The sequence below is a fragment of the Scyliorhinus torazame genome, chromosome 9 (genome assembly GCF_047496885.1).
Source record: "Scyliorhinus torazame isolate Kashiwa2021f chromosome 9, sScyTor2.1, whole genome shotgun sequence".
Classification (NCBI taxonomy): domain Eukaryota; kingdom Metazoa; phylum Chordata; class Chondrichthyes; order Carcharhiniformes; family Scyliorhinidae; genus Scyliorhinus; species Scyliorhinus torazame.
In genome coordinates this window covers 68,411,737-68,426,477 of record NC_092715.1, presented here as the reverse complement: position 1 = coordinate 68,426,477, position 14,741 = coordinate 68,411,737, and the positions used below count along the sequence as shown (strand labels likewise).

At 51.6% G+C, this 14,741-nt stretch overlaps 1 protein-coding gene across 1 annotated transcript in view; it reads right to left on the bottom strand.

Annotated features, from left to right (window-relative positions):
• The window catches only part of LOC140430112 (uncharacterized), a 122,681-nt gene that overhangs the window by 23,746 nt on the left and 84,194 nt on the right, over positions 1 to 14,741 (bottom strand). Inside the window, exon 12 of the mRNA XM_072517629.1 lies at positions 10,331 to 10,427. Coding sequence (XP_072373730.1) covers positions 10,331 to 10,427 — 97 coding nt within the window. The remainder of the gene's footprint in view (positions 1 to 10,330; positions 10,428 to 14,741) is intronic.

Below are 14,741 nucleotides of genomic sequence, written 5' to 3'. Positions count from 1 at the left end.
AGACCAAGTGCTGACGCCGGCATGGGAACAGTGACGTTTTACGCCTGAAAAAACGGCGCAAAAGCTTGCACCGATCGTCCGTCTGGTGGGGGGCTCACAGGCATTAGCGTAAAGCCCCCGGCTGTACCTGCGGATACGGCCAGAGAATTGCCGGGTCCGTGGCCGCGCCTGCGCACGGCCTGCAGCAGCCGCGCCGTGCAACATGGCGTCGACCGCGTGCGGACCCGGTCTGCCAAAAACTGCTCCCTTTTGACCAGGCTCGCCACCCCCGGACCACCTCCCACTAGTGCCCCCAGCCCCTGCCAAAGTCCCCCCTGCCCGTGGTGGCAGCACTGGGCTGAGTCCACAGCCGCCACACCGGGTTCATGAAAATAATTAGGGTATGTGTTCCACGCCGTGGCGAACTCGGCCCATCGGGGGCGGAGCATCGGGGGAGGGCCTCAGGTGACGTCCTGAGGCCATCCCGACGGTGTGCGGCATGTTTTCGAGTGGGTGGAGCATCACAAAAGCGGCTGCGCCCCCGATTTTGGCGCAAACAGGGATTCTCCAGCCGATCGGCGAACACAATTTCGGCATCGGAGACCGCAGAATCCCACCCTAAGTGGCGACGCCGGGGCAGGATTTGTGGACTTTCATAACAGCAAATTTGACGCCAAGATTCAGCAACTGTGGAAGGGCGAGCACCGTCACCACATGGAACACAATCGATTCTAATGAGAAACTATGCGGGATTCGCCAGGTCCGTGATTGACACTCTGGAGGCTGACAAGCTGCAGCCGCACATTAACATTACACTCCATACACACACTCATCCCAGCCAACAAGATGGCACTGGTTGCGCTGGAACGTGTGCATACAGCTGATGGGTCGACTGGGGCCACAGGGCACCTGGGGGAGTTGTCTGGGGGGGACCTATATGACCGGTGGCCCTAAGTTCACAGTGAACTGTCGGTGCGTGCACAGCTACACGGCTGCCGTTCACCCCGACCCCACAGCCCACCTCCTGGTCCCCCGCTACTCCCCGCACCTGGCAGAAGCCCCCCGGTCAGCGGCATAACTGTCAGCACACCATGGCGGTGTTGGACACTTTCCGTCCCCAGTCTCCTTCAGCAGCCACAATGCCGGTGTCCCGATTTTTAAAAGCACAAATGAACCACGCTGTCGGGAACTCGGCCCATCAGAAGCAGGGAATCACGGAGTCTCCAGTGAATAGCAGGTCAGGCCCTCTAATGATATGCAAATAGTGTTTACTGTACATGCGTTCTGGAACGCATTGACGCCGCTGTTGAGGTGTCGGAGAATTGCGATTTGGCTTCAAATCGGCACCAGCAGTGATTTTGGCATCGGAACCGATTCTCCGCCCAAACGCGCCTCCCGATTTTGACGTCAGCCAACGGAGAATCCCGCCCTCTGCCTTTCACCTTAAAATTGTGCCCAGTTGGTATTGACTCTTCAACTAAGGGCAACAGCTCCTTTCTATCCACCCTCTCCATGCACCTCATAAACTTTCACACCTCAATCAGGTCCCCCCTCAGCCTTCTCTGCTCCAAAGAAAACGACCCATGTTTACCCAGCCTCACTTCATAGCTAAAATGCGCCACCCCAGGCAACATCCTGGTGAATCTCTTCTGCACTCTCTCTAATGCAATCACACCCTTCCTATAGTGCGGTGACCAGAACTGAACACTGTACTCCAATTGTGGCCGAACCAAAGCCCTGTACAGTTCCAACATAATCTCCCTGCTCTTAAAATTAATGTCAAGACTGATAAAGGCCACGGGCGGGATTATCCGACCCCCGCCGGGTCGGAGAATCCCCGGGGGGGCGGCGTGAATCCCGCACTGCCGCCCTGACGCCGGCTGCCATATTCTTCGGCGCCGTTTTGTGGGCCGGCGCAGATTCACGCCACGCCAGTCGGGGGCCGTTGGCACCAGCCCGCCCCAGCAATTCTCCAGACCCCATTGGGCCGAGCGGCCGTCCGTTTTTGCCCAGTCCCGCCAGCGTGGGTTACGCATGGTTCCACACGGCGGGACCTGGCAGGTAAGTCGGCGGGGGCGGTCCTCGGAGGGGGGGGGGGGATCCGACCCCGGGGGGGCCTCCAAGGGGGCCTGGCCCGCGATCGGGGCCCACCGATCTGCAGGTGGGCCTGTTCCGTGGGGGCACTTCTTCCTTCCGCGCCGGCCCCGGTCGAGCTCCGCCATGGCTGCGGGGGCCTGACCCGCGATCGGGGCCCATCGATCTGCGGGCAGGCCTGTTCCATGGGGGCATTTCTTCCTTCCGCGCCGGCCCTGGTAGGGCTCCGCCATGGCCATCGCGGAGAAGAGAACTCCCCGCGCATGCGTCAAAATACGCTGGCCGGTCTGCGCATGCGCAGAATCACACCGGCGGTTCTGCGCATGCGCGAGATCACAACGGCCATTCCACTCATGCGCCAACTTGCGCCGTCCCTTCAGCACCGGCTGGTGCGGCGCCAAACCCTCTGCCGTTCACCTAACCCGAGACAGGTAAGAATTCCTCACCTTGGGGGCCCGTTGGCGCCGGAGTCGTTTGCGCCGGTTTTCCCTCCGGTGTGGGGATTTAGTCTCCGGAAGGGAGAATCCCGGTTCATATGATTTCTTAACTCCCCTATTCACCTGCCCTGCTGCCTTCAGGGATCAGTGGACAAGCGCCCCAAGATCCCTCTGTTCCTCTGAGCTTCCTAATGTCCTAGCGAAGTCCCTTGTCATGTTACTCCTTCCAAAGTGCATCACCTCACACTTTTCAGGATTAAATTCCATCTGCCACTGATCTACCCATCTGACCAATTCGTCTATATCCTCCTGTAACCTAAGATCTTCTTCTTCACTGTCAACCATCCGACCAATCTTCATGTCATCTGCAAAAGTACTTATCACCCCACACCACCATGTTTTCTTCTATATTGTTTATATATATCACAAACAATAAAGGACCCAGCACTGATCCCTCTGGTGCGTCACTGGACACTGGTCTCCAGTTACTAAAGCAGCATTCTACCACCACCCTATGTCTCCTATAACTAAGCTAATTTTGGAATCAACTTGCCATGTTATCCTGGATCCCATATACTTTTCTCTTCTTTGTCAGTCTCCCATGTGGTACCTTGTCAAAGGCTTTGCTGAAATCCATATAAACCACAGCAACTAGAATACCCTCATCTACAAACCTGGTCACCTCAAAAAATTCAATCGGATTTGTTAGGTATGATCTCGCTCTGATAAAGCCATGCTGATTGTCCGTGATCAAACCTTGCCTCTCCAAGTCGAGATTGATTCTGTCCTTCAGAATTTTCTCCAATAGTTTCCCCACTACAGATGTGATACTCACTGGTCTGTAATTCCCAGGTTTATCTCTACCACTCTTCTTGAGAAGTGGAGCCACATTAGCTGACCTCCAATCCTCCAGTACCTCCCCTGTGGCCAGAGAGGAATTAAAAATTTGAGTCAGAGACTCTATAATTTCCTCCCACAGCAGCCAGGATATAACTGATTTGGATCTGGGGATTTGTCCACTTTTAAGCCTGCCAAAATCTCCAGTACCTCCTCACTCCCTATGTCAAACTGCTCAAGAACCTCACAGTCTCTCTGTCTGAATTCTGCACCGACATCCTCCTTATCCAAAGTGAAGACAGATGTGAAGTATATGTTTAACACGCTCCCATTGTCATTCAGCTCTATGTACAGATTACCCCCTCGGTCCCCAGTGGGTCCTACTCTTTCCCTGGTTATCCTCTTCCCCTTGTTATACCCACGGAATATCATGGGATTTTCCCTAATCTTTCCAGCCAGTGCTTTTTCTTGCCCACTCTTTGCTCTGGCAGGTAAGATTAGGGATAATCCCAAGATATTCCATGGGTATATCAAGGGGAAGAGGATAACCAGGGAAAGAGCTGGACAACATTCAAGCTTGGGCTGGTAAGTGGCAAGTAACACTGTACCATGTACACGATGGACTGCAGGATCTCACCAAGGCTCCTCTGACAGCACTTTCCAAATCTGAAACCTCTCCCACCTAGAAGAACAAAGACAGCAGACACATGGGAACATTACCTGCAAATTCCAATCCAAACCATACTACATCCTGACTTGGAACTATATCTCTGTTCCTTCACTGTCGTTGGATCAAACTCCTGGAACTCCCTTCCTAATAGCATTGTGGGTGTGCCTGCATCAGGTAGACAGCGAGTGGTTTCTTGTTGTGGGGGTTGGTGGTAGCCACAGTGGTGAACTCAGCCACTAGTTACAGGTGACCTATTCCTTTATAAAGGGAGCTCACAGTGAGAAAGACTTATTTATGGCTGGAGTTTTGTGGGCAAGCAGAAGAAAAATGACAGTGGAATTGGCAGACTGTTGTAAATACCCACTGGTTCACTAATATTCTCAAGGAAGGGGACATATCACCTCTATACAATCTGACCTGAACATAATTCCAGTTCCACACTATGGGCAGAATTTTCAAGGCTTAGTCAGTGCCAAAAGAATGGAATTCGGGTCAGGAACTGACTACTGCTGGAGCAAGCTTTGCCAGAGCTCTTTACCTAATGGAATAGTATCCTGTTTCTGGGTTTCCATGCCAATCGGAGAGGATGGGCAGTATGATGTGCTGAATCTGTCTAATTAGAAGGACGCAGCATTGATCTGCAAGGAAGAAGCCAGGCTCACAAATCGCAGAATATTAGAATCCCTACAGTGCAGATGGAGGCCATTCGGCCTATCAGGTCTGCACCGAACCTCCGAAAGAGCACCCTATCTAGGCCCACGCACCTCCCCAGGCACCTCCTTATATCCCCACCTGAGCAGCCAACACTTACAGTCACCCTCATCCTAATGCATTCTGGCACATAGACCAGAAGACCATAAGACATTAGGCCACTCAGTCCATCGAGTCTGCTCCGCCATTCAATCATGGCTGATATTTTTCTCATCCCTATTCTCTTGCCTTCTCCCCATAACTCCTGATCCCCTTATTGATCAAGAACCTATGTATCTCTGTCTTAAAGACACTCAGTGATTTGGCCTCCACAGCCTTCTGTGGCAAAGAGTTCCACAGATTCACCACCCTCTGGCTGAAGAAATTCCACCTCATCTCTGTTTTAAAAGATCATCCTTTAGTCTGAGATTATGCCCTCTGGTTCTAGTTTATCCTACAAGTCAGCTTCTCCACGTCCGCTCTATCCTGGCCTCGCAGTATCCTGTCAGTTTCAATAAGATCCCCCCTTATTCTTTTAAACTCCAACAAGTACAGACCCAGAGTCCTCAAACGTTCCACATACGACAAGCTCGTCATTCCAGGGATCATTCTTATGAACCTCCTCTGGACCCTTCAGGCACGATCAATTGAACAAAGACTAGAGTTGGATACAACTGAGGCTTTATTGCTCTAAGATGTGTGGCCTCCCACAGCAGCTGGCAAAATGGCTGCTGAATGGAGGACACGCATATTTATACTCCGCCCACTGGGCAGAGCCAGCAGGCAGGGACTACCGGCGAACCTGTAGTACAGGACCTACCTTACCTCACCTAATACAGGTGCAACAGTGGTTTACCACATTCACCCCTTGTTAAAATTGAGTCCGACGGGGGTGGAGGAGAACTATATACAGCAATGAATTTATATTTACAGTATTCAATCAGAAAAAAAATGTCTTTTGAAGTCTGGTGCCAGTTAGAGATTTAACCGGTCTGGTGCCTTGATGTTCCGCTGGGAGCGACGTAGTGGTGGCGGCGATGTCGATGCTGGCCTGGTGTTCGGTGACTCTGGGAGCGTGCCGAAATCCTCTTCATCCTCGGGCGTGGGCAGGGGAAGGACAGATGGTCCTGGTGGAGTTAATGCTGGGAGCGCCGGGGGAGGGGAGGGTGGCGCCGGGCCGGAGAGGTGTGTGTGTGTGGAACCTGCTGGTGCTAGGTCCCTGAGGGAGACCATATCTTGGCGGCCGTCGGGGTAAGCCATGTAGGCATACTGGGGGTTGGCCTGGAGCAATTGCACCCTTTCCACCAACGGGTCCGCCTTGTGGAGGCGGACGCGCCTACAGAGCAGGACTGGTCCTGGAGCTGCGAGCCAAGTCGGGAGCGACACCCCAGATGTGGACTTCCAGGGGAAGGCAAAAAGACGTTCTTGGGGTGTGTTGTTCGTAGCGGTGCACAGTAGTAACCGAATGGAGTGGAGTGCATGAGGGAAGACCTCCTGCCAGCGAAAGGCTGGGAGGTTCCTGGCCCTAAGGCCAGTTGGACGGCCCTCCACGTCATCCTGTTCTCCCTCTCTACCTGCCCATTTCCCCGGGGGTTATAGCTGGTCGTCCTGCTGGAGGCGATACCCCTGCTGAGCAGGAACTGACGCAGCTCATCGCTCATGAATGAGGATCCCCTGTCACTGTGGATGTAGGCGGGGAACAGAGCGAAGATAGTGTTTAGGGCTTTGATGACGGTGGCAGACATCATGTCGGGGCATGGGATGGCGAAGGGGAACCTGGAGTACTCATCGACCACACTGAGAATATACATGTTTCGGTCGGTGGAGCGGAGGGGCCCTTTGAAATCCACGCTGAGGCGTTCAAAGGGGCGGGAGGCCTTCACCAGGCGCGCACGGTCCGGCCGGTAGAAGTGCGGCTTGCACTCCGCACAGACCTGGCAGTCCCTGGTGATTGTCCGTACTTCCTCGACGGAGTAGGGCAGGTTGCGAGCCTTTATGAAATGGTACAACCGTGTGACTCCCGGGTGACAAAGGCTGTCGTGCAGGGCCCAGAGTCGGTCTACTTGTGCGCTGGCACATGTACCTCGGGTTAGCGCCTCTGGGGGCTCGTTGAGTTTGCCGGGGCGATACATAATCTCGTAATTATAGGTAGAGAGCTGGAGCCTCCAACGCAAGATTTTATCGTTTTCTGTGCGTAATTTTCTTTGAGAAGCGCCATGACGTCGGCGTAGTTCGGGGCGTCCTGGATCAGCGGAAACATGTTGGAGCTCAACCTTGAGTACAGGATCTGTATCTTCTGAGCCTCCGGAACAGGGGTGGTTGCTGAGTTGATGTACGCCTCGAAGCAATCTAGCCAGTGATTAAAGTCCTTTTTGGCTTTGCTTGATTGCGGATCCAGCTGCAGGCGATCTGGTTTGATTCAGAGGTCCATCTTTTAGAAAATCGTCGAGCAATAAATTGAACAAAGACTAGAGTTGGATACAACTGAGGCTTTATTGCTCTAAGATGTGTGGCCTCCCACAGCAGCTGGCGAAATGGCTGCTGAATGGAGGACACGCATATTTATACTCCGCCTACTGGGCGAAGCCAGCAGGCAGGGACTACCGGCAAACCTATAGTACAGGTCCTACCTTATATCACCTAATACAGGTGCAAAAGTGGTTTACCACAACCCTTTCCAAGGCCAGCACATCCTTCCTTAAATACAGGACCCAAAACTGCTCACAATGCTCAAAATGGGGTCTGATCAGAGGCTTATATAGCCTCAGATGTAGATCCTTGCTCTTGTATTCTAGCCCTCTTGAAATGAATGCTAACATTTTATTTGCCTTCCTAACTGCCGACTGAACCTGCACGTTAACCTGAAGAGAATCGTGAACAAGGGGCGGGATTCTCCGACCCCCCGCCGGGTCGGAGAATCGCCAGGGGGCGGCGTGAATCCCGCCCCCGCTGGCTGCCGAATTATCCGACGCCGGGGATTTGGCGGGGGCGGGAATCGCGCCCCACTGGTCGGTTTTACATAGAACTTACAGTGCAGAAGGAGGCCATTCGGACCATCGAGTCTGCTCCGGCTCTTGGAAAGAGCACCCTACCCAAGACCACACCTTCACCCTATCCCCATAACCCAGTAACCCCACCCAACACTGAGGGCAAATTTGGACACTAAGGGCAATTTAGCATGGCAATTCTGCCTAACCTGCACATCTTTGGACTGTGGGAGGAAACCGGAGCACCCGGAGGAAACCCACGCACACACGGGGAGAACGTGCAGACTCCGCACAGACAGTGACCCAAGCCGGAATCGAACCTGGGACCCTGGAGCTGTGAAGCAATTATGCTATCCACAATGCTACCATGCTGCCCGTTTTAGGCCGGTCCCGCCGGCGTAAATTACAACAGATACTTACCGGCAGGACCTGGTTGCACTGGCAGCCTCCGGGGTCGTCGGGGGGGCGCGGAGGGATCTGGCCCCGGGAGGTTCCCCCACGGTGGCCTGGCCCGCGATCGGACGGCCCTCCGCATCGGCTGGTTTAAAAGTCCGCGATGGCCGACGCGGAGTTGTACCCCCCTGCGCATGCGCTGCGATCGCTCCCGCACATGTGCCAACTCGCGCCAGCCGGCGGAGGCCCTTCGCGCTGGTTGGCGTGGCGCCAAGCCCCTTCCCCACCAGCCGGCATGGCGCAAACCACTCCGCCGCCGGCCTAGCCCCTGAAGGTGTGGAGGATTCTGCACCTTCGGGGCGGCCCAACGCCGGAGTGGTTCATGCCACTCCTTCACGCCGGAGTTGCCCGCCGTGCTGATTCCCGCAGAATCCCGCCCAAGGACTCCCAAGTCCATTTGTGCTACTCAAGGAACCCTCTATGATGTTATCCTTCTCTCCTCTCCACACAATAAACTTCTTATAGCTCTCTACCTTTTCTCCATGCCGTGGTGAAGACGGCCAACAAGGATATCTAGCTCATATGAGTGAAGCGCAAGACTGACTTCTTGGTGATTACCTATTAAGAAGTGCAAGGACATTTTGAGAATGCATTCACCTGGCCATGGCTTCAGCCCGTCAGTGTCACTATTCAAAGCCTTCCCAGTCTGTCAGTTTTACTGAAGAAGTACTCACTCCCTGTGTATTCAGGGGGTTGACCTTGGCAAGATGCTGACAGCTTAGTGTATGGGTGCTCTGACTGCTAAAAATGTTAATAAAGCCAGAATGTTGTTTAAAACAGCAACTGATTACTTCTATAAAACGCTATTTTAGTTTTCCAGCAGATTCATGAGGTTTCCCGCTTGCTTGCAGACCCACCAATGTGAAAACTGGAAGTGGACATGATGATGTTGGGACCCCGGTTCATGATCCCTTTGAGCAGGCTTAACACTCTGTACGTACTCTAACCCACCTCCCCTGTTAAAGTTGCCCCTTATCTGTTTGATTATTAATGCCCTCAGGGACTGAGCAATCTGCCCAATTTAGACAGTAACCAATAAAATGTGAGCCTTCATTGGAATCCACTCCTTCGGGTGAAAATTGTATTCTATTTATGTGCACAACATTTTATTTGGGAACTGGCTCACATTTCAGTCCTTGTTGATATAATTTTTTTTTCCTTGTGCTGTTGTTTACAGTTTGTATTACTAAACATAAACAGACAGACAGACCTGAGAGCTGTCAGCAGGAAGAAAAGATTGCTGAAAATATTGATTTACAAAGTAGTAGCTTAGAAAAATTGAATTCTATACAGGGTAGATGCAAAATATAATTATATTACTGGCAAAAGAATAGAAATGATGTAATTGGCTCCAATTTTGTTTACAAATCCAGCATGTTCATTTGAAATTTAATTTGCTGCCTGTGAGTGCTTTATCTTGCAGCTGTTCGCCCATTTCCCCTTTACAGTGCATTAGCAATGTGCAATAGTATCCTTTCAAGCACAAAATAACAAATTTATAATTTAATCACAGTATCAAACAATAAGACGTGTGTTTATTGGATCCTTTAATACCGATCATAATCTCTGATGCGGTGAACTCCCTCCATTTCATCTTGCCAGCAATATTTTTTTGTTCATTCCTACCATCCCTTTTCTTTTATGTTAGCCATTGGCTTTGAATTACACTCCACAACGAAATGAGAATTTCTAGTGCAGAGATTTGCAGGGTCGCAGCATGAACCAGGCACCCATACACGGTAGAACAGTGGTTAGCACTATGGCTTCACAGCACCAGGGTCCCAGGTTCATATCCCGGCTTGGGTCACTGTCTGTGCGGAGTCTGCACATTCTCCCCGTGTCTGCGTGGGTTTCCTCCGGATGCTCCGGTTTCCTCCCACAAGTCCCGAAAGATAAGTTATTAGGTCATTTGGACATTTTGAATTCTCCCTCTGTGTATCCAGACAGGTGCCGGAATATGTCGACTAGGGGCTTTCCACAGTAACTTCATTGCAGTGTTAATGTAAGCCTACTTCTGACAATAAAGATTATTATTATTAGATAGCACACCCACCGTTTTTATGTTTAATAAAACAAATAGACAGAAAACCATGTAAGGCGCGCTGGTGTGCTACAGAATATACGTGATTAGTAAAATCTATCATCATATTTGTAGTTTCTTTAGTTCATAGTTTGTATCTTACCCAAATTTTTTGACAAGATCTTCCTTTTCAGCTTTATGCTTTGTAAGTATTTCATTTAAAACTGTCTGCACCTGTGACAACTCCAGTTCAAACTGAGCTGTTCCAAAAAAAAAGATTAGATTATTCAATGTGACTAAATCTATATTACGCTCCGCTGACATTTATCTATTGTATAATCACTGTGATAGGAATCCCATTAACAGTATACAGTTTTATTAGCTTATTTTGATGTCCAATTGAAATCGACCACGCTGGATTTGTAAGCTTCTTGTAATCTGTCCCAAAAAAATCCAAGAGCAATTGCAAATAGAAAAGTTATCAAAGCAGATAAGAAGGAAAGCAGAGCTAATGTTGGTAATCGGCCCAGCAGATCAGGAACAAGCTAGGAGACTGTTTCTCAGAGGTGCACTGTATCATCCCAGCCAGTTGTTAGCTCCAATGATTTCACAGTATCCCACATTTCACCCAGAATTATTCAGCCACCGAGACAATGGCACCCAGCAAAAAAAGTTGACGTACCGTTTATATGTTGTCTATATGGACTTCAGTAAGGCCTTTGACAAGGTCCCTCATGGCAGACTGGTACAAAAGGTGAAGTCACACGGGATCAGAGGTGAGCTGGCAAGATGGATACAGAACTGGCTAGGTCATAGAAGGCAGAGAGTAGCAATGGAAGGGTGCTGTTCTGATTGGAGGGCTGTGACTAGTGGTGTTCCGCAGGGATCAGTGCTGGGACCTTTGCTGTTCGTCGTATATATAAATGATTAAGAGGACAATTAAACGTAACTGGTCTGATTAGTAAGTTTGCGGACGACACAAAGGTTGGTGGAATTGCGGATAGCGACGAGGACTGTCAGAGGATACAGCAGGATTTAGATTGTTTGGAAACTTGGGCAGCGAGATGGCAGATGGAGTTTAATCCGTACAAATGTGAGGTAATGCCTTTTGGAAGGTCTAATGCAGGTAGGGAATATACAGTTAATGGTAGAACCCTCAGGAGTATTGACAGTCAGAGAGATCCAGGTGTACAGATCCACAGGTCACTGAAAGAGGCAACACAGGTGGAGAAGGTAGTCAAGAAGCATATGGCAGAGGCACTTCCGGGTGCGGCGATGACCAGCTGAGTCGCACGTTTCGGCAGCTCCCTGTGAAACGGACTTTTGGGCTCTTGATAGGAGCCCCAACGGCAATTTTAACGGCTGAAAACACCGTGCGGTAAACCAGAAGGGTGTTCCCCCTGGACACGGATGGAAAAAGGAGAGGAAAGTGGCCGGATTGCAGCGGATCCTTTGGAACAACGGCAAGGAAGGCAAGCAGAAACCAAGATGGCGTCGGAAGGTGGCAGTTTCATATGGGGCCCTGAACAACAAGAGTTTTTGAAACGCTGCGTGGAGGAGATAAAAAAGGAAATGAAGAAAGAGTTGTTGGCCCCGATATTACAGGCGATTGAAGGGCTGAAAGAGGAACAAAAGACCCAGGAGCAGGAGCTTCGGGTCGTGAAGGCGAAAGCAGCAGAGAATGAAAACGACTTACAGGGCCTGGTGGTGAAGTCGGAGATACAGGAGGCACACCAGAAACGATCTGTGGAGAGGTTGGAGGCACTGGAAAATAACGCAAGGAGGAACAACTTGAGGATTCTTGGCCTTCCTGAAGGTGTGGAGGGGGCGGACGTCGGGGCATATGTGAGCACGATGCTGCACTCGTTAATGGGAGTGGAGGCCCCGACGGGTCCGTTGGAGGTGGAGGGAGCATACCGAGTTATGGTGCGAGGATCGAGAACAGGAGAAGCTCCCAGAGCCATAGTGGTGAGATTTCTCCGTTTTAAGGATAGAGAAATGGTCCTTAGATGGGCGAAGAAAACTCGGTGTAGTAAATGGGAGAACGCGGTGATCCGCGTCTATCAAGATTGGAGTGCGGAGGTGGCGAGAAGGAGGGCGAGCTTTAATCGGGCCAAAGCGGTACTTCACAAAAAAAAGATAAAGTTTGGAATGCTGCAACCGGCAAGACTGTGGGTCACATATCAAGGGAGGCACCACTACTTTGAGACGGCGGATGAAGCGTGGACTTTTATTGTAGAAGAAAAATTGGAATGATTGGACTACGAAAATGAACGTTTGGACAAAGTGGTGGGACGAGTGGGGGGGGGGGCGAAGAGGGATTGTATGATTAATCCTGCGGTATGGTAACTTTTCTTTCTCCCACAGGTGGTGATGGGGGGAGGTGGGGAGGGAGAGGAGATGGGGCGTTGGCCATGGGAGGCGGGGCCGAGGGAGAGGCGCGGGCTTGGTTCCCGCGCTATGATAATTATGGCGGGAATAGAGAAGCAGGAAGGAGGGGGCGCCGCACGGGGCGAGCCGTGATCACGGGGGGAAGCCGAGGTCAGCCAGAGTTTGCTGACTTCTGGGAGCAACATGGGGGGAGTAATTACGCTAGCGGGGGGTCTAGCGGGGGGGGGGGGGAGGGGGGAATTACTGGGTTGCTGCTGCTGGGGAAAGGGGGGAGTGGGTACGGGAAAGGATGGGCGGGGGGGGCACCGTCTGGGAGAAATACAGCCGCGTGGGAACTGGGCGAGAAGCTGGAAAAAGATGATGGCTAACCGGCAAGGGGGGGGTGGGTGGGAAGCCCCCCAACTCGGCTGATCACGTGGAACGTGAGGGGGCTTAACGGGCCGATAAAGAGGGCACGAGTACTCGCACACCTTAAGAAACTTAAAGCAGATGTGGTCATGTTACAGGAAACGCACCTGAAACTGATAGATCAGGTTAGGTTGCGCAAAGGATGGGTAGGGCAGGTGTTCCATTCGGGGCTGGATGCGAAAAACAGGGGGGTGGCTATATTAGTGGGGAAGCGGGTAATGTTCGAGGCAAAGACTATAGTGGCGGATAACGGGGGCAGATACGTGATGGTGAGTGGCAAATTACAGGGAGAGATGGTGGTGTTGGTAAACGTGTATGCCCCGAATTGGGACGATGCCAATTTTATGAGGCGAATGCTAGGACGCATCCCAGACCTAGAGACCGGAAAGCTGATAATGGGGGGAGACTTTAACACGGTGTTGGAACCAAGGCTGGATAGGTCGAAGTCCAGGACTGGTAGGAGGCCAGCAGCAGCCAAGGTGCTCAAGGATTTTATGGAGCAGATGGGAGGGGTGGACCCGTGGAGATTCAGTAGACCTAGGAGTAAGGAGTTCTCGTTTTTCTCCTATGTCCATAAAGTCTATTCACGCATAGACTTTTTTGTGTTGGGTAGGGCATTGATCCCGAGGGTGAGGGGAACGGAATATACGGCTATAGCCATTTCGGATCATGCCCCACACTGGGTAGACTTGGAGATAGGGGAGGAAACAAGAGGGCGTCCACCCTGGAGAATGGACATGGGACTAATGGCGGATGAGGGGGTGTGCTTAAGGGTGAGGGGATGCATTGAAAAGTACTTGGAACTCAATGACAATGGGGAGGTTCAGGTGGGAGTGGTCTGGGAGGCGTTGAAGGCGGTGGTTAGGGGGGAGCTGATATCAATAAGGACACATAAAGGGAAGCAGGAGAGTAAGGAACGGGAGCGGTTGTTGCAAGAACTTTTGAGGGTGGACAGACAGTATGCGGAAGCACCGGAGGAGGGACTGTATAGGGAAAGGCAAAGGCTGCATGTGGAATTTGACTTGCTGACCACAGGCACTGCAGAGGCACAATGGAGGAAGGCGCAGGGTGTACAGTATGAATATGGAGAGAAGGCGAGCAGATTGCTGGCACACCAATTGAGGAAAAGGGGAGCAGCGAGGGAAATAGGGGGGGTGAGAGACGAAGATGGAGAGACGGAGCGGGGAGCGGAGAGAGTGAATGAAGTGTTTAAGACATTTTATAAAAAATTGTATGAAGCTCAACCCCCGGATGGGAGGGAGAGAATGATGGAGTTTTTGGATCGGCTGGAAATTCCCAAGGTGGAAGAGCAGGATAGGATGGGATTGGGAGCACAGATCACGGTAGAGGAAGTGGTGAAAGGAATTAGGAACATGCAGACGGGAAAGGCCCCGGGACCGGACGGATTCCCAGTTGAATTTTACAGAAAATATTTGGACTTGCTCGCCCCGCTACTGACGAGGACCTTCAACGAGGCAAAGGAAAGGGGACAACTGCCCCCGACTATGTCAGAAGCAACGATATCGCTTCTTTTAAAGAAGGAAAAGGATCCGCTACAATGCGGGTCCTACAGACCAATCTCCCTCCTCAATGTAGATGCCAAGGTCTTGGCCAAGGTAATGGCAATGAGAATAGAGGAATGTGTCCCGGGGGTGGTTCATGAGGACCAAACTGGGTTTGTGAAGGGGAGACAGCTGAACACGAACATACGGAGGTTGTTAGGGGTAATGATGATGGCCCCACCAGAGGGTGAAACGGAGATAGTAGTGGTGATG